The sequence below is a fragment of the Apaloderma vittatum genome, unplaced genomic scaffold (assembly GCF_000703405.1).
Source record: "Apaloderma vittatum isolate BGI_N311 unplaced genomic scaffold, ASM70340v1 scaffold12407, whole genome shotgun sequence".
Lineage (NCBI taxonomy): Eukaryota > Metazoa > Chordata > Aves > Trogoniformes > Trogonidae > Apaloderma > Apaloderma vittatum.
The window spans coordinates 68789-89327 of NW_009726772.1; the positions used below are offsets into that span (position 1 = coordinate 68789).

Sequence of the window (20539 nt, forward strand, 5' to 3'; positions counted from 1 at the left end):
CCTGAAATTTTGAACAGAAGTCCAGAGTTGGTAGCACTGCTTCCCTTTTTCAATCCAAAGCCGGGTTTCATGAAATATCTCCTTTTCTGCAGGCTCCCAAGCCTCGACAGGCTCACATTGCCCCCTTGGGGGAAAAGAGCACCTAACCTCGTTCTTAAATCCCAGAAGTCTAGACAGTGTCTTGAAAGTAATTAGCCTGTCATTCACTAGCTGCAGAAGTCCAGGGTGCGTGCCTGTGCAACACATACGTACAGGCTCAGCTCAGTCTCTCTATCCATGTATCATGAGCAGAAAATTTATATTCCAGCTGAAGACATAAATCCCTCTCCCTTTTCCACCCAGACACAGCCAGGCATTAGACACACTAGCAGGAATAAATTAGCAACACACCTACAGCTGGGGTTCTCATAACAACACAGCTTCAGAAGAGGAACTGTGGATAAGACTGCCTGTAGATATAAAGGGTAACTTTAGCCCACGTTCTGCCCAGTTCCTGCCTGATGTAGATTAGAAACTGGGTAACCATTAGGCATTTCACAGCTGGTTATTTTTCAAAACGTTACGACTCGGAATTGCTTCTTCACATGTCTGTTCCTTTTTATCTAGGTAGGACACGCTGTATTTTTCCAGCAGACTCCCTAAACAATTTCACAATCCTTTTTCTTGGAGACCAGTGCCAAGCAGACTCTCTGGGTAACGCCCAGGAACAGCAACGCAGCCGTGCCCTGGGCACCAGGGCTCTGGCCAGAGACCTTCGTCTCACAGAGCTTCTCAAAGGCAACAACGGAGCAGCTTTATCCAGCAGACCTGGATGCTCTCGGGACATAAGCTCCTGGGAAATGGATTTCAGTCACCAGCCATCTTTCTTCTGCCTGCTGGTAGTACCTAGGATTGAGATTCCTACTAATTGCTGATAATAAATGAGCAACATCACTTCTGTGTGAATTGCAGTCGCTCTGGGAAATCCACTGCAGAGAGCAATCGCAGCCTTTGACACGCAGGGCAGCAGCGCTTCAGGGAGGGCAGCAATCGCTGGTGGACAAGTGTCCTGGGTTTAGCTAAAACCCAGTCCTATTTCGTGATTTTTACTTTTCAGTTTAGTCTCTTCTAAAAGGCTGCACGTTCTGAAGTCAGCAGCATGTTTTTGCAGACAGTGTGTGCTACTGGCAGTGATAACACCTGATGTTTGCAGTTACTGCCTGGGACTGGGATGCAGAAAGGCTCTTGTTTATGTTTATTCCTGTAGTGACCAAGGCCACTGCTGGCTCTTGTGTGCCACGCTGGGGGGTGCCGGGTAGTGAGAGGGGTCACAAGGAAGTAAAAGGTTGCACCTCCGGGGGGTAATAGACAGGACAGGTGACCAACGAGAGTATTCCATTCTGTATACGTCATATTCAGTATAAATTGAGTGATCACGAGAGTTTCGTCCCTCTTTTCCCTTTTCTTCTTCGCCCTTTTCTGCAATGACTGGTGTCCAGAGAGGACTCCATCTGACCTCCTGCTTTTGATCTGGATCCTGAGGTCCCGAATCCAGCTCCCTGTATCCAGCTCCCGCCACTGCTGAGCCTGGGGCTGCCCCAGTGCCTCCTGCTCTGCAGCATCAGTGGGGATTGCTATCAGGGGAGGGAGTTGGGTTTGATATCGGGCTACTATCTTTAGCTGTATATAGTTCTTTACTTTTATCATTCCATTATTATTTCTATTATTGTTTCATTAAAGCTGTTCTAGTTTGTTTTTCTTCTCTAACCCGAAAGTCTCTCTGCTTCATTCCCTTTTCCTTCCCATTTGGAGGAGGAAGAGGGGGTTAGAGAGCGTCTGTCCGTGTTAGACGCCGGCCCAGCCCTAACCTGTGACAACGAGGCAAGGCTGGTCTGCCTTTGCAATCCTTCCGCTGCAGACAGGCTGGGGAGGGAGAGAAAGCGCTGGCCTTTCAGGCAAGGGCTGCAGTTTCACATCCCATACTCAGAATACCACCAGCACCCTGCACAGTAAGGAGAGGTTGCTCAGGGCTCTTACCTCCTTTCTGGTCATCCAGTACACACAGTGCCACCCTGCCTGCTACCTATAAGGTAGAGATCCTGACAGTCCTGTGGATAATATTTATATTTACTTAAAATATCTCCCTAATGTAAGCCAGAAGGTAAAATATTGTGCAAGTGTGCAATGCATATTTTTGATTAAGTGCTACTATACAGCTAATCAATCCCAAGTACCACACAGCATGGTTTAACTATTGGAAAAAGTTTTCTGTGAGCCAGGCTGAAGATGGCTCCAATTTGAGAACCTTAGGAAAAAACAGTATTATTTTGCCTCTCTACATAGGATACCATCAAAGAATAAAGCGACAGTGTTTCCTTACCTCCCCCAGGAGCTGAACCTTGACTTATATTTTGTAACCTAGCAGGTCCAGTCATACAAGTAGAACTTGAGTGTTGCTTCATGGTACATTCTTGCATGGATGTCAAGCACCTTTCCTGTTGCAGAAGACCAAGAAGAGAACCGTATTTCCTGTCAGAGATGGGGTCATCTACCGCGTGCGGGTCAGGCAAGGCATGATGATATACCGAACTGGTAAGACTGGGAGTCCCAATCGAAGGGAAGGGCCATAAATCTGCAGGTTGAGTTGAATGACTCCGCAGAGCTGATGGCTGGTATTGGCCTGCCATGCCAGCAGCAGCAAAGTTCAGGCCAGAATTTGACATGCTCGTAGCAGAAGATGACGCATATGGTTTGGAGCAATGTGAAGAGAAATTCCACTGATGGGGAGACATGCTATCTACTTAAAAAGAGAAAGAAACATCTGAAGTCTCATCAATTCGTACTTTTTTTCCAAGGCAAGTTCCAGTGGACTTCTAAGGGAATGCTAGCAGATTGCACGTTCATTTTTAAAGAAATACATACTCACTTTAGTACTGCTTATCTTAAAATTCAACAACAGATTCATACTAAAAGCAGGCTAAATCATTGCCACCAATCCTTTCAAACTAATATTACATGTGTTTTCTTACAGGTCACTAGCATAAGCATGGTTTTAATTATTGCAAACTTAGACAAATATATTTTTGCAAAGACTTCAAATCAGGTCATAATACACTTAATGCATCTGACAGTGATGGAGGTTCTTGGCCGAAAAACGAGGACCTGATCTGCCAACAGGCCCAGGGAGAGCTGGGGAAGCATCTCAGAAAGCACAGTGGTTTACGCAGGAAGTCTCAGCTACATAATGCAGTGCTTTTCAGGCATGATTTTCTTGCTTTCTGTTTACATGCAATTTCAATTTTAAGCACGCTGTATCTTAAATTCCTTAGTGAAAGCCAGTCACCCCTGTCTAACACCACACTCATGCACCAAAAGCAGCTCACCGTTCTTCAGGACAACAGTCTCCTCCTTGTGCTTTGTGCTCAGGTCTTGTGGGTTCTTGGCGTTGCTTAGAGCTCTAGAAAAATGTTCATCTACCACGCTGTTAATATCCCCTTGGAAATATGTAAATACAACACTCTGAGACCCCCATTCTGTTTTCACCGGTTCTTTGCTTTTACACAGCTTTGGAGAGAGCTTCCTGGTTTCTTCCATTTTTAATAACCAACAGCACCTGCCAAAAACCCCACAACAACAAATCAGTCAAAGAAATACTATTCAACTTAAAGTTCACAGTCAGTGGTGAGCCCATCTTCCCCCTGAAACTGGTAGCGCCAGAAGAACTGTTACTAACAAGAACAGATTCTTTATCTGGGTTTCTGCTTCTTCCATGCACTTTTTCTTTATGGATTTCCTTAGTGTATACTTCTAATACAAAATACTTTGAGTACAAAGCCAAAGGAGAAACCTCTCCTTTAATACGCATTGCATTTCTCAGAATTGTGATGGGAGTCTACTTCCTCCGATCAGACAAATTTGAGTCCTTAACTCATTCACAATTAGACAAATTTGAGTCCTTAACTCGTTCAATCTCCTGCTGCTGAACTCCAAATCTGATATAACTGTACAATACACAGCTTTAGTACGGGAGATTTTGTCTTCAAGGCAGTGAATGGCTCAAAGAGATGCCGAGGCCTTGGTGGATACCAGCGTGGTACGAGTTACCTGGCAATGCCACAGCATCAGCTCCATCGAGATATAAAATGGGAACATCTATTCACCAGCTGTCATTTCTCATTCTGCCTTCACTCATCTTGATAACCCTGAGCTTAGAGCTTAGGATCCGGTACAAATATGCCCTGAGGACAGAACTGTGCTAAAAGAATTGAAGCTCTTGGACAAATAATTCAGAGATGGCATCAGCCCTGGATGAAGTTCAGGGTGAATCTATCAAAATGTTTTGTCCAGTTCTGGTTTTTGCGTTGTTCAGAAAACACATAGACAGAGTGAAAAAAATAAAGATGAAGAAATATTAATTGGAAGTTAAAATAATAACAACTTTAGATAAGGTGAAGTACCTTTATCACTGTCAGCACAAACTTCCACAAGGAAAAGACTTCTGAGAGCCTTAGTTGCTTCACCTGTTAGAAAAGGATACTCAGATTAAATTACTGGAAATACAAATTATGGCAAATTCAAGTAAAACAACCAACCAAACAAAAAACCTTATTGATTTGAAACAACTTACCTAAAAACTTGGTGTTTCTGATGGTTGCTTAAAACTTTGGTAGCAAGACTGCTAAAACATACACTGTAGTTCAGTCAGAAGTTACGGATTTAAGGCAAGAATTACTGTGAAATACTTTGCAGGAAGTTAACAGAAGACTTTAAGGAGACCAGAAAGGAGTCTTAAAAATCTCTACTGCCAGATATGGTAAGAGTAGGACAAGGGATGTCACTACTTGCCCTGGAGAAGCATCATTTTTTTGCATTCGTGCAGTTTCTGGCTGCAGGGGAGCTAGTTCTACAACCCAAGCTCACATGTTCTGCTCTAATCAAAATCATATTTGGCAATGCTCGGGCTATGAATGCAGGGAGAAGTAACTGCTGTTTCTATTCAGTTTTCCAGTCTCATTGTCAGCTCATCGCATAGCATAGCATAATTGATTTACCTTGGTAGCAAAAAAGAAGGTTGTTATTTTTTGGAGACTGGGAAACGAAACCTTGGGCCAATAACCAGTTTCATAAGGCAAAACCTTATAAATCACTAGATTTGTGTTTCCATCCAACTAACTCTGTAATACTTAGCATTGCTTAACCTATTCAGATACATTTATCTGTTTTCTAATCACAAACCCCCTAATGCTCAGAAGCTTCCTAATAAACACTGCACTGATCTGTGTCTCAAAGGGTATTCTGAAGAATCTACAAAGGCTGCCTCCAAATGGTCCTTTGGTGTTTCTTACGTGTGAAAAGACTGTTCAGGCTGCAAAGCCAAGCATTCAGACATTAAGAAATAGGATTAAGATTATCCAGCCACAATCCATCTTCCTTTTTAATCTCAAGCCTCCATCTACAAACTTCTCGTCCATGTTTATCATTTGCTTCCGTATGTAGTTTTGCTTGTTAGCTCTACCTCCCTTATATTCTCTGTTCAGTTCTCCCCCTCCTTCATGATCTCTTGCTCAGCCAGCCCTAGAGCCCTGTCATCAAGTGCCAGTTTATGTTCCAACTCAAGAGTTCCTCAGTCCCCGTCTTAGGATTTCTGTCGCTTTGCCCTTCTTGTGTCCATTTCCCCGCTCCAACCTCTGGTCCACCTGAACACGGTGGCACGGATGGGACAAATACAGGTTGGTCACCAGTTAGGAAACACAAGACACTACTCCATAACAGTTGTCTGATTCAGAAGGCAATCTTTAAGAACTTTAAAACTGACCAAACTTTGCCACACACAGAAGACTTAAACCAAAAACACCTTCCCCCGATTTACAGACACTTTCCCAAGGCACATGAAGGGAGCAGGGACTAGGATAACTCAGCCTATCAACTGGAAGAACTTCAAGCACAGGAAGAGACACTGTTTTTTTCCCCAGTCTTGTTTTAGAAACCACCCTGCTGTTTAGGTTAAGGAACTTTCTGGTTGCTCAGCTGGAAGCCAACACTTGCTGTGAAACATTCCAACCCAAGCGGTGAAAGCTTGGCAAGAGACCCCATGGCCTGCGAAAGGACTGCATCAGGCCATCTCAACAGCAAGCAGCAAACCAGCTCTTCCTACACTGCTCTGCCACATCAATGTGCAATTTGCAGAGCGTTAGCTGGGGCACAGAGGTCTGTCTTTCCTCTTCCTCCCGCAGTGCAAACCAGCCATTGTAAACCTTTTACCACTTTATTAACATTCTTTAACTTGCTCCTGATGTTAATTGTAAGCTCCTTCTGCACAGTTTATTGGTGTGTAGCAGCTGTTAACGCTTGTATGAATTGTGTCCACAGGAGCTACAATGCTAGAAAATCTTTTTTTTTTTTTAATTAAAAAAAGAGCAAGAACGATTATTCACTTGTTTTTTCTCATTTCCCTTAGAAACCTCTTGTGCTTTCCAGCAACTAGTCACAATGAGGCTGGACACAACCTAACTGAGTTACATCTCAGTCCTCTCAGTGATCACATGTGCATGAGGAATCAAATTCCCCAGAGTCAGGAGTCAGATTTGGAGCGCTCTGGTCTTCATTACCTGAACTTCCCATTCTTCTGACTGCCAGCAGGAAGTGTGCAAAAAAAAGGCAGAAATCCTTCCAACTTGTGTCTGCCAAAACCCGTTGTCTAAATGTAGTAGAAGCGGAGCCTGAGATGACGTCCCAGCTCACATCACACTACCATCAGAATGTGTTAATTATGGAAAACAGTGCAAGCAAATATCTAAGTTATTTGTCCTTCAGGATGGGTGGTCAACATGGGCTTAAGAGAGGCAGCTCTTGCCCGCTCATGGTAGGTGACAATACTTCACAATACTTTTCACATTCCCCAGCCTTGCTAGCAGTATTAATTTCCCATCACTGCAGCATCAGGCAGAGATCTCTGTTCTTCTCTATTTTACACAGCCCAAATCAGTTTTAAAAATAAATAAAGTACAATAGTAAAAAAAAATCCTCTTCCCAAGTACACAGCAGTAATTTAACATGCAGGCATTCTCCTCCATCAAGTATCTTTCAAACAAGGGAACATTTGAGAAAGACAGTGAGCGCACATCGAAACGATCCTTGAATTCTCCTACCTTAACTCACTGTCACGAGTGGTGTCACACCAGTAAGATTTTCCAGAGGCGGGATGGTCATGCCGTGTCCCGCAGTTTGGGATCCTTCCCCCGGCAGGCTCTGTGTCCCCCGCAGCGGCTGCAGGAGGAGACGAGCGGCGCTCAGGAACCCCCCAATGCTTTCTAGCCTCTAGCTGCGAGTGAGCTAGGCGTTTCCTTCAGCCTATCTGCAAAGAATGCGTGAAATGCACTCCAACGAGTCAACCAGGTTAGGAGGTTTCAGGAATGAGGAAAATAGGACTGTAAGTAGGGTGGGTTTTTTTTTTTCTTTTATGACAGTGTGTACACAATAAAGAAGACAGTGTCTGGACTTCAGAAGACTTTAGTGTGAGATGATAAACAAGTTATGGCAAAGAACCAAACTTGGCCAGGGTCAGAGAGGACTTTCCTATGCCAGACTACAGCACATTCAGCATTAAGTGTGTGACTACAAACATCTGCAAGAAGGAAAAGATGATCTGATCATCAGCAAAGTTGGATAACCAATTTTCTGTGTTCTTCACTGGATCTGTATAAAGCACTACAGAAATCTTCAGAAAACAAGAATACCATTCTTGTTCTGCAAAGGTTGCAAGCAAGAAACAGGTACTTTGTAGGTTTTTTTTTTCACAGGAAGTTTAACAAAATTACCAAATTGCAGCTGCTCCAGAAATACTGAATCAGGGACTTCTATGCAGTAGCTTAACAGTTGTTTTTACTCACCCAGAAAATAGGAGAGCAAACTCCAATTCTCTCTGCCTAAATACGTATTAACCTGCCCTCTCAAATATGTATTAACCACCTCCCAGAACAACTTAACTACAAGCATGTAAGACTTCCCTGGACAGTGCTTCAGTCTTTTATTGACACACTTTCTGCATAAGCACATTTTCATTGTGAGGCAGATGGGATTCCTGTCTATCAGCAGGGTAAGTGCCCTCAAGGTCTCCATCACTTGTTCTTTGATCCCCTTTTCTAAATGCTCCATAGAGCTTCCTCCAAAAACTTAGGTTGGCAGTTAAAGCACTCACAAGGTTGTTAAGTGGCATCAGTTGGAAGTTCCTCAAAGAACTCCTGGGTAAAGCAATGGGTAAAATGGGTAAAATCCCTGTTCCTTTGTAGTGCAGGAACTGAAACAAGTGATTTCCAGGCTTTTTAAGCATTCAGAGTGTGAAGCTCTGAAGAAGAAAAAAAATAAATAAAAATCTCAATTCCTGAGAACAAAAATTCAAATTGTGCTTGTCCTTAGCAAGCAAACAAAACCCAAATCCCCACAGCAATCTCAGTTGTAACTACAGTGCCCACAGTCATTCCTCCTGCTCCTCTCAGCTTCGTGGAGGGTCCATGAGCCAGAGACAAAGCCCAGGAAGAGGGAACAAACACCCCTTGTCCCACCGCGAACACAAACACGTACGGTTCTACTGCCTTGTACACTGGCCGCCAGATGGAAAGCTCTGGCACCTTAACAGGGACATTTTATAAACTGCAATCACTGGACACCAAATGCTGCAGTATCTTTTACTGAGGAAAATATAAGACAAATGCATAATCTCAAAACTAATCAAAAAGACTTGCTTTGCTCACGAATTTGTTTATTAAAAAGGTAGTATAAAACACAACCCCTTTAAGAAACAAAAATGATGACAAATCAAGGGATTCTCAGATGTTATCACAGGACTAGGTATTATTCAAATATGATTTTAATTTTTTTTAAATGTTGGTTTTCTAGAGGATAAATGAAAATGACCAATTTAACTTACAGAAAGAAAATAATCTGTCAGAAAAATTCGAAAGTCAACTTACTGAAAAGTTTAATCTAACAATATACTTTCATATTACAGAATGAGCAAAAAACAATTTGCTGCAAAATATTTCATAATTCTATAAATATTTTACAGAACTTTCAGAGTATCCTGACAGTAAGACTTCAAGCCTTGTATAATGAGCACTAAAATACACACAAGTCAAATCAACACAAGTACACAACTTACAAATTCATTTATCATACTGCAGTATGTTTCCTCCAATTCAAAAATAAAAATAAGAATTAAATTAAATCCAATTAAAATCTAAATGTATTTTTTTTTTAATTTTTTCAAAATTTCGTTATGCAGTTCAAGAACTCAGGGTAGGGATATTGTTTTACTTGAAAATTTAAAGCCAAGTTTGTGATTCTATGAAGCATCCAATACCTTTAAGTTCTATTAAGTGAATTAAGCTAAGTATTTGTAATTGCAAATAGATTGACCTAAACTGAATGTCTAGGACACGTTTTAGCTAAAATGCACTGCATTTAACACACTAATGATTTTAAATGAATTGCAATCCGTATACAAAATGTAAGTTGCATGAGGGACTGAAATTCAATTTAAAAAAGTAATTAAAGTCAGCAGGAGAAACAGATAAAACATTTTGATGCAAAATGAAACTAATTCTCTCTTTACAGCTGTACATGAACATTCCAGAACCTGTTACAACTTATGTGCCTTTGCTTTCAGGGCTTTTTGTTTGCGGACACCTACCTTGGCCGTGCTCCTCACACCCTGTAATCTCTGGTGACTACTCCTAACTCCACACAATCATCTCGCCAGCAAACCACTACGTCGCACGATTGCGAAGCCAACTCCCAATCTGTCTCGAAGCTAAGCAACTGGGTTTGCATCGCACGGTTAAGAAAGCGATTTTCTGTGCCAAATTATGCTGAAGCACCGTTAGTTAATACTCTTTTGCCGCTGTTCTATTTAAGTGGTTTCGCACCTGTTTTGTCACAGGGTGCAAATTACTAGAAACGGCTATTTCTCCAGTTCAAAACTGAGCCACAATGATATCCCCCAACTGTTTCAGCCTGCTGCTGGGTATTGTTTTTGTAATATACGGAGGGAAGGAGACAGGTTTTCTTCTCTCACCACGAGCCTAGGGATGAAGGAACAGCCAGTATACTGGAACCTGGGAATGGAATCTGAGAAAAATCAGAAACTCAAAGAGTTTGATTTCATCACTTCTAATGAGCCATCAGAAAGTACTTTTAATTAAAAGAACAAATATAATGAAAATTGCACTGGGGTTTTAACTTCTTGCCGATTTATTTACGACAACACTCAGTGAGAAAGATAATGTAAGTTTAAAAAGGAACTCGGCTTGTTCAGCTTCAGATTTGTTTTAATTTGGTATTAAACGTTACTGCTCTATAGTAAAAGATTTTCATAATCACACTTCAAAATAGCAATTTTATTTTTTGTGAAAAAATTTAATTTACGTTCAGATTAATTTATAAAAATTTGCATTATTTAAAAAAGGAAAACATCTAAAGAATTCGGTCTCAATGAAAATCCGCTGAAAAGAAAGTCACAGCTGCATTAACCTCTCCATAGACTATTAAATGCCTCAATAACTCAATGAATAGTTTAGAAAAATATATTTTTACATTTTACTGGGGAATAACAGAGGTAGACAAAAGGAAAATATCAGTTTGTCGCACTTCTGAACAACATATTTTCATGGAAAAACAGCTTTTATTTTCTTAAGAACCCTAGTTAATAAGGAAAGCCAGGAAAGCATTTGGTCTCGGTCTCTGTCAGTGCTCTACTTCAGTGTGAAGTCTAGAGGAAAATGTGAAAAGGTTTACCATCGTGTTTGACTTTTGAAGCACGCCAATCAAGTCTGTACATCAACTGGAGGGAGGAAGGTTACTGCACATATAATGATTCTTTATTTTTCAAAGTCTTTTTTCAAACACTAACACTAACCTTATTTTTTATATCTGATACCATGATAAGGCTTCATAGAACTGTACAATATTTATATATTTGTCAATATTTTCCCTATATCAGTTGCAATTCCACTGTAAAACAAGTAATTTAACTGTGTAGAGTGTTACACGACTAGGTTAAAAAAACAAAAAGCACCTAACAAAACACAATAGTTTAACAGATGTGAAGCCTGGAGTCTAGAAGCTGGAAAAAAAGAAAGGAGCACTGAAAGCAACACCCAGCACATTAAATTACACTTTTCATATCCAAAAACTTCCAGCCCTCAGGGGTCTGTGGTGTTTATCACCAATAAAAATACCTGAGGCAGAACCATCACAACCCGGAGATGTAATCTGAATATGCCACTACGTGCAGCTACAAACCAGGCAGTATTTCAGATTCCCTGAATTACTCAAACACCTCTTTTGTGGAAATGTACAAATCACACACTCCTAAAGATGAGAAAATGGAATTTCTTAGCTGGCAAGAGTTATCGCTCTTCTTTGTAACGCAACTCAAAACTGGAAATCTGTCACGCCAGCTTACAACGAGCCCCCAGATTGTTAAACTCTGAATTCAAGTATCGTCTCTGTTTTAAGACCAGATATTTTGTCACAAAAAGATATAATTTATAACCACAATGGCAAGTGTTAACTTAGATGCTCTGGTTGGCATAACTACCCATACATACTGATTACATACTAGAAAAAAAACAAAAACCAACCCCCAAACAAACTCAGACTACCATGTAGACTTGTGAAAAAAAACATAGATAGCAATCTAAGAGCACAGTTTGAAAACACTGATTTTCAGAGTACTCTGAATACTTCAGGATGAAAATCTAAGAATTACCATCTATGGTTTCTTGCAAACCAATGTGAATTAAAAAAAATTTCAAAAGATCCTCCTTCCAAATGTGCACTAGTAACCATCCACACGAACAGCGTGCTATGAATTTAGCACCCATATTTTAATTGTTCAGTGCCAAAATCCATATTCTTCTACCCTTAGGTATCAAAATAACAGGATTCTAAATTAAGAATGACTACACCCATAACAGCTCCCCTGAAGTTATTTCTGTAAGCCCGCCACTTAAGACATCTAAAATCAGAACGTCTTCTAAATCCTCGCTTTTGGAAGCATTTCTAAGAGGGCTAGCATTTGCTTTTTCAGTGTAAAAGAAAATTATTTTAAAGCATATTTTCAGGTATTCTAACTTCTGCACAACAAATGTAGGTCAAGCTGCCAAAAGCCTTCAAATTTTATGAAATACAGAAGATCCTTCCACTCGGAAACGTAAGGCTAAACTGTTGAGAACTCATACTTACCATTCTAAAAAACTTAAATGAAAACCTTTCTCTAAGAATAAAGCAAAAACTAAACAATGCCAATACATCAATCAAACACCCACTTTGCATACCTAGTGCATATAGACCATGAAAGCTTAAGATCGGTCTTATTTCATTATGGCCTAGAATGTGTGTGCTCATGCATTTCCAGCCTCCTTGACATAATTCCAGCCTCAACAGAAGATCTAGACAGGGGAAGAAAACAAGAATTTATTGAATGCTACGATTTAATAATCTGTCTTCACTTGGTTTGCCTTATGCTGGCGAGGGCATCGTTGTTTGGTTTGCACTTCCTCTAAGTTTGCAACGTGGTACTACTCTTAGAATTTGCTACTAATGCATAGTAACATATCCAATGCATTTACCCTACACGTATCACAGCATCTGTTCCATAAAACGTACTCAGGACAAGAATAATTTTTAAGGATGAGTTACTGACTTTCAAGGGGTACAGGAAAATTAACAGTAAAATCCACAGATCTTGTAATAGCTTTGCATTACTTAAGTTACAGATAGTTACACAAACTTAAGGGTTGGAACATATTTCACACTTATATAATGAAACACTGACAAGCATAGTTAGAACAAAAGAAGCCTGATGAGTTTTACTGCGTTCTTGGCAACTTGAGTTACTTTACCTGAACAGCCAATTAATACAAACTTTGAGAACCTCATTAAATACTGCTTTTAATGAAAACTTCAAAGCACACAGCTGATGACATCCTAATATGCATATATTCATATGAAACGCTCTGCAGTCACCCTGAAGAAAGGGATGAACTCAAACACCACCCTAAACCCCACACTTCCAGGAAGCATTAAAGACGTTATGTATCTGCTTCACCATCGCTGCCAGCAAGGCTGCTGTCTGTGGACGCAGCACCGTCTTCATTAATGCCCTCGCCATTATTCTCCCTCTTACGGGCTTCATCATCAGCATCCTCCTTAGCTGTGTCATTAACTTTTGAGGGCTGTCTGCCTGCAGGGGCTTTAACGCTACTTGTCGAGGAATCTGGATCAGGTGGAGTTTGCTGCTCCTTTGCATCAGGATCCTCTAAAAACGATCCCCACACCTTGAGCCTTTCTTCTCTTTCTCTTGCAGTCTCCTCCACCTATTAAAGATACGTTTATGCACATCATTACAAAGTTGTACTTTGTCAAAATGAATATTTACACAGATAAAATGATACAAACATTTATATTGCAGTGATATCTCAAGACGTTCATGCTAACCATGAACTAATGACCTGTACATCCAGCGGCTAACACTCTTAAGTCGACATCTCCAACAGACAATTCTTCAAACATCAAACCGGTCCTTTAAATTTTTTCTCAACTGACTAATTAAGGACTTTTTTTTTGGAGACATAGTAGCATATTTTGAGAAGCCAGATAGGGTAGGGGAAGGGTATGGGGATGGGAACACCAAGCACTTCTCAAATTAAAACAGATTTATAGGTTGGAGGAAATATTTGATTAAACAGAACCATGAGAGGCTACCTGATAATCCGTTACACCATCCCACGTTTCAGCACTGAGCTGACGGCCACCGAACCATCTCCCATTTAGAGTCAGCTTGCACAGATCAGCTTCTGTTGCTTCTTTAAATGATACAGAAGCCACGCCATCAGGGTGTCGCTGTAAGGAGAGAAAACTTTCATTTAACAGTTTTCTGGAGTATTTATTCCAACATTTTTTTAGATTGTGTTACCAAATCAGTCAAGATCATTAATAATCGTGTTAGAAAAATTCAATTTGCACAAACACGTTGTGTTCTACTGGTACACAGAACAGACATTTTGAACACAAAAAACAAATGCTTCACCTAGTTTAGCTACAAACAGAAGTATTTATAAGCTTTCAAACTTGTGACATATATGCAGGTTGTCAGAAGAGTCAGAGCTTGCCTTCACAGAGGGTGATGTAGATGGGTGCTCAGAAATTAATTTCCAAAACAGTTAATTTTAAAATACTGAATGATTAGGTCACTTTTCCATGAAATAAATACAAAAAACCAAATAAATGCTCCACTAAATGCTTTGCACATATACACATTACATCAGTTTTGCCAACACAACACGTAAAAAATACCTACATCAAATATGAGAACCTTCTTTACTTGACCAAACTTTTCGCATTCTGTCCGCAGATCTTCTCTGATTTCATTTAGCACTAACGGATCCTCCTGCATTGCAATCACACAGGTTAAATTAAACAGAAGCACGTACTTAGCTCTACTTTTGCTCAATCACCACTGGAATGCAATCTATTAAAATTTCATAAATGAGGTGTAGTTATGCTGCATTTTCAAAGCCATTTGGGAGGTGGCAGACAGCTCTCATTTGAATTTAATAAATGCTCCTTATTAACAGGGCTATTTTGTGCTGGTCTCCTCTCTCCATCCCAAACAGGGATGTCAGGATACACACAGTGAAAAAGGCTGATTTTTTTACCACCACCTTTTTCTTGCTTTTTTGGAAATAGATGAATGAATTTTAAGCAGACGCTTGACACAGGAAACAAAACCCTGCCCAAACAGGAAGTTTGATTTTGTTCTTAACTGTTTAGAATCTTGTTAAAATTCTTAGGGCAGAAAGCTCAGACAACATTACGTGTAACAGCGCAATCTACGGGCGCAAACTGCATCTTTGTACCTCAAAGTCCTTTGGGTGAAACATATTCCTAATAATAACGATGCGTTCGTGTCGCATTCGAGTTGCGCCATCTTTCTTCTCAGGCCTCCAATCCAGCTGTCTAATGAAATGAAGCAACAGTAAGAAGATATTGTTGCGGCTCTCTTCAGTTTCTACAAGTATTTGTTGAAAAAAAATCATTAATTTGGCATTTCTTGCAATACATCAACTAAAACATGTACTTTTGACACAAAGAGTTAAGTTATTCTTCTAAAAAAATGCAATAATCACCCAGTCCTTCTACACCCACTTCTTCTACAGCACAGTTGAGGTTCTAAGGTACTTAAATGCTCACAGAGGGAATAGAAATTATTTTAAAAATCAAAGCATTTTCTTAAACACTGAAAATCCCCCATCTCTAATTCCTTCTCCTAATACCAGCTCAGATAAGGGAACCAGCTGCTGCCAAGTATAATAAAAATGTCACTATTTTAGCATTTTTTCCTAACTTATTTTGTAAAAAGAGACACATTATTCCCTCTGGTAAAACTGAACTGATTTTACTTAAACAAGCATGCAGGAACACCTTGAGTCTTACACGAGCATTGCTGCACGATGTATTTTGTTCCACAGTGTACAGAGCCACTGCCACAAGCTAGCAATGTAACCAGGACTTTGCCTTCTCAGGAAAAATGTTACTGCTCATAGAAATATCTACTTCATATCCTATTACAAAAAAAGGACACATTCGTTTACACTTTTTAAATTTAAAAATCTTACACTGGGGGGATTTTGGCTAAGTTCCTTCTTGTATCTGCTACTTTAGCTCAAGAAAAACTTGAATTTCCAATGAAGGCAGTTTTGCAAGGAATTTACTCTTCAGCTCAAAAAGAACACCAGCTGAAGTCAGTTTATTTACACAAATCACTGTCAAATGCGATTTCACTATTTTCATACTTCTCTCTCCACACTGGAGATTTCTTACAGCAAGAACTGACAATGTGTCTTTGAGGTAGATACATTTCAGGCTACTCTTATTTTTTATTGACAAGATATCAAGTAGCCGTTGCCTCCCTGGCAAAATACTTCTGTATTACTATTTAAAATGTTTAGTGGAATGCTGCTTTCCTTAAAATATCAGGAGTCCTATACCCTCAAACTTCCTTCTTCTTTAATCCACATCTTCTTGGCTCCAAAGGGCAGAAAAACAAATTTTAAATGTTAAAAAACAATGAATCTAGGTGCAATTAAAAAAAACCAGTGTAGTTTATACCAGAGAGATATCTGGGGTACATCTACAGAGATGTTTTAGCATTTGCTCCTAAGGAAGGTGGCATCTCTTACCCTTTGCAACTAGTAAAGCATGGTACGAACAGTATGTGGACAATCAGAGTTATTACCATACAAAACAAAGTTTAGATATTGTGCCAGGACTTGGACACTCACACACCAAGAGAAAGTCTTTTATCTCCCAAGAGCTGTAATATTTTCCTCTATACTCGAAAGGAACTTGGTTCCCTACATATTATTTTAATGTGTCAGTCAGGAAGAAGTTCATTAGGCCAACATTTCATTTAGAGGTTCCTCCCCTCCAAATACCTGTTATTTAAACTATTTCACTGTCAGATAAGACTAGAATTTTTGCATAACTGTGAGGACTGCATTTGAAAGAAAGCAGCACTTTACTAATAGCACTTAGGATTCAAGCAATATTTTACTGAAATAAAAAATACAAACTTCTGCTGTTGAGACAACTTCTTCTTGTAGTCTTTACATTTCTTCTTCTTTTTGCTTGCATCATACTCCCCCTTCAGTTGAAACTTTGCAACTTCAACATGCAATTTATAGCCTCTAATTTCTGCCTCGTCCAGAAGTCTCAATGCAAGTTGAACTGATTCTCTCTATTTGAAAATAAAACAGAGCACAAGCTTTAAAGCACATGGCACAGACAAATTATTCCAATAACATTTAATTAAGAATACTGTGCTAAGAACCAATTCCCTGCCAACCATAATGCTATATCTCTTCCAAATCTGGACACAGAGCTGAAAGTGCTATCTTTACCAAAACCCAGTATTTCTTCACCACTGTTACAGCAGATTAACACTACCAAAAGCAACTGCACATATTTCATTCAAATATGTCCAAGAAAATAATCTGCCATGTCCAAGCAAGACAGTGAACTTAAAGGCAAGAATAAAAAAACTTCAAGGGGGCTGATTTCCTATAAAGCTTGTATCACTTTTTCAAGAACAACAGAAATTGAGGCTCTCAAGTAATTCTGTAACATTTTCTTTAAAGTCCTTTAGAGCAGAGACCGTACTTTTGCACGTACTTGTGCACTGAACAGCCCTAACTACTGAAATTTCAAAACTAGCACAGACTACAAGGCAGTTGATTTAGTACTGCTTGGTGCTGCCTGCAGAATCAAAGCAGATTGCACTTGAAAGCACCAACTTTACAAATTGCTCAAGTGGAACACACAAAGGGAATAGTACTGCAGCCTAAACTTGCACAGGTTAATATGGAATACAAGAACGGTTCTGAACCTAAACAGTTCTCAGCTACAAGCTGCAAATAAACAACTCCAGTATGTTCATTCCTGTCTCACTGTTTTTGTGTTCTCGGCCATATAGTGGCATATTTTCAAAGTAAAAGGTGAAGAAGTGCCCCATTTGCCCCCATAATCACTGGCATCTAAGACAGGAACACACAGAAATATGTTCAAACGTTTTCATGGGGAAGGTGGAAGTGGATATGAGGAAACCAACTAGGTGCACAAGCAGGTAAGTGGATGTTTCTGAAACCAGACTCCTAAACTCTAAGTTATACTTTAGATATTTCAAGAATTTTCTGAATATGATTCTGAAACAGTGGCCACACATCTTCAGTGGGAAAGTAAACTGCATTTCAGTGCACCACTGACCTTTAGATAGCAACAGAGGCCATCTCCTTTTAGATTTCCTTCCTTATCTTTGTACAGTTTGATTTTGTGTTCTTCTGTCTGAGGATCTCTCATAATGATACCACACTTTGACATGACTTGTATAAACTCATCTTTTGTAATGTCTGGAGGTAAACCTGCAAAAAAAATATTAAAAACAGAAAGCTCAAGTATGTTAATTGTATTTTAAAACCTCATTAGAACAAATGCCCTACAGTGTTTCTTTAAATGAAAGACACAAACCTAAGGATGAAAGGTTACATACATCATAAGAAATCACTGCCATTGGGACCTATATTTTTGATGTTACCTTTTAAACATTACTCATAACAGTAGTTTGAAAATCCTTTCACTTTTTAGTATGTATAGCATACAGCAACATCTCTGTGCTCCTTGATATGCAGACCTACAGCTTTAGTGCCATACATGATACCGAGATTGCAGCGGGGACAATGGCCCAGGTGAATGTAATTATCCTGCCAAAGTTTCAAGATGCTCTGCACCTCTAGGGACCACAGTTAAAAAAACCAACTCGACCCATGAACAGATGACTATCTTCTCCACCCACAAATCTGAAACAAAAAGTGCAATGGATAATGTATGGGGTTTTTAAAGATATGCACTTTGAATTGAGGACAAGAAAAACCCCAAAACTTGTTCTCATTATACAGTTCCTTAGAAGCGTGCAGAAATTATTTCTTTTTTATCGGCTGTGGCTTGCTTAAAAGAAATTAGTGACTTGCCTAACACAGTTCACAAAATATCATGCTTTAAAGCACGGAATATGTCTCTTATATTACTTTCTCACATATACAAGTTAAAGGTCACAAAGACATCACGCAGTCAGGAACATAAAGTTAAGTAGCTTGCACACGGCCGACTGAATAGGTAATATCAGAAGTCAGTGAGACATACATGAGTCTCCTCTACCATTTTTAGCTCAAAGTAGTTAAATAACTGCTATTACTTACCAGTCACATAAACATTTGTGTTTCTGTCTTCTTCCACGTGAAACCATCCTAAAACCAGAGTTTTAATTCAGTTATGTGAATATATTAATCATAAACAAGGGAGCATACACTGATGTTCACATTCCATCAGATTTATACAAATGTTTGCTTGCTCACAGGAAAAGCTCTGAACAGGCCTTAATTTGCTTTTTTCCCACTCTGTATATGGAATGCAGAGGATACTTAGAAATATCATACAACTTTAAAACCATTCAGGAAATTTTCAGGACAACTCCTATCTTTGCTGTACACCGTAAAACTGAACAACCGCCAGTTTCCACTCACTATTATACAGGTTGCAGTCTACGCAGAAGGAAACACTTTGTCACTCACCTGGCTCCAGCTTCCGTTTTTCTGACTTTTGTTTTGGATCCGTTTGTTGTGATTGCTTCTCATTTGCTGACAGTTGCGTTCCTGATGTCTTTGAACTTACTGGTTGCTTACTTTCAGGTGCTGTGCCAGAAGCAGATGAACTGTCTGTATTGTCTGCGTGGAAGCCATAGTTGGCATGATATGTTGCCAGGAAATCTTCTGTTATCTGAAAAGAAATTAGAGAAAATAATCCAAAATTTCAAAGAACTACAAAATCAGGTTTGTAAGTGTTTTAATGTTAGTTAGATGATGGTTGTTTTCTAATTCAGCAACACAGAAAAATAACAGTATTTTTTAAATAGTTTAAAATAGTCATTGTAAAGCCACATACACAACAAGAACAATCAGTTTAGGCATTACCTGAACTAGACTAATTCCATACAGTGCATGAAGTTTTTAAACAAATGTTTCCCAAGTTATGCCTTTGTTTTCAAGTAAGGCTTTCTGCTGCTTTCCACATAAATCGTAGGAAGTTTTTAAACAAATGTTTCCCAAGTTCTGCCTTTGTTTTCAAGCAAGGCTTTCTGCTGCTTTCCACATAAATCGTATTTGCCTGAAGGACAGAAATCAAGCACTCCTGACCACGTTGAAGAGATAAAGTGACACTCAAGGTACGCCAGCAACTCATCCACGGATGATGAATGACTGACATCTGCAGGCATCTGCCCTTTCACCAAAACATTATCAGAGGTGACATATGTTTGTGCTGACAGACAATAAATACTGCATTTACACAGAGATATACCTTAACACAGTTTATAAGAACATGCACTCCACTCCCTATTCCTATTAATAAACAAATAGATAGCTTGCTTTTTTCTAGAGAGAGACTGTTTGGATAAAACATAAGATTGGCTATCTTTTAGAGAACAAACTAAAAAAACCCTGCAAATTATACCCATTATTTGCAGCCAGGTAAATTTTAATACTAGCCACTAGCAATAACATGCAAAGACATAACACATCACAGCTGATTTTGCTAGCATCACTGTATTAAGAAGTATTTTCTGAGGTTACACGCTCTAAAATGACTTATTCCCAAAGCTGAGTCTTTACTTTTCAGAATTTTCAGCCGACTGATGTGGCTTCATCTGTATTCAACAAAATTTAATGTCATTAAGCTGCCGTAAGAGAACAGCACAACAGACAGTTGTGGCAATGATAATAATGCCATCTTGTATCTTCTTTATTGATTTGAAGCTTGATATTTCAACTCTAAGCTTTTAGTATGACAGATCAAAAATGCAGAATTGACAGTAACAGGTTTGTCATGAGTAATGCAAGATGCTGTGGAGCTCCAGGTAACTTAAAAGTTTAGCATGAAATAGCTCCTGCAC

At 39.4% G+C, this 20539-nt stretch overlaps 2 protein-coding genes across 2 annotated transcripts in view; both read right to left on the reverse strand.

Annotated features, from left to right (window-relative positions):
* VGLL1 (vestigial-like family member 1) overlaps positions 1-3573 on the reverse strand; it is a 4840-nt gene extending 1267 nt beyond the window's left edge. The window contains exons 1-2 of the mRNA XM_009873413.1: positions 3363-3573; positions 2360-2779 (exon numbers count right to left, since the gene is read on the reverse strand). Of these exons, the coding sequence (XP_009871715.1) occupies positions 2360-2779; positions 3363-3573 (631 nt within the window). The remainder of the gene's footprint in view (positions 1-2359; positions 2780-3362) is intronic.
* Positions 3574-12715: 9142 nt separating this feature from the next.
* HTATSF1 (HIV-1 Tat specific factor 1) lies at positions 12716-19368 on the reverse strand (the record flags this gene model as incomplete). The annotated part of the gene is made up of 8 exons (XM_009873414.1): positions 12716-13355; positions 13744-13881; positions 14339-14428; positions 14898-14997; positions 16614-16777; positions 17803-17957; positions 18792-18839; positions 19164-19368. Coding segments are annotated over 8 exons (1185 nt in total), but the record flags the coding sequence as incomplete, so codon positions are not given.
* Positions 19369-20539: the final 1171 nt, after the last annotated feature.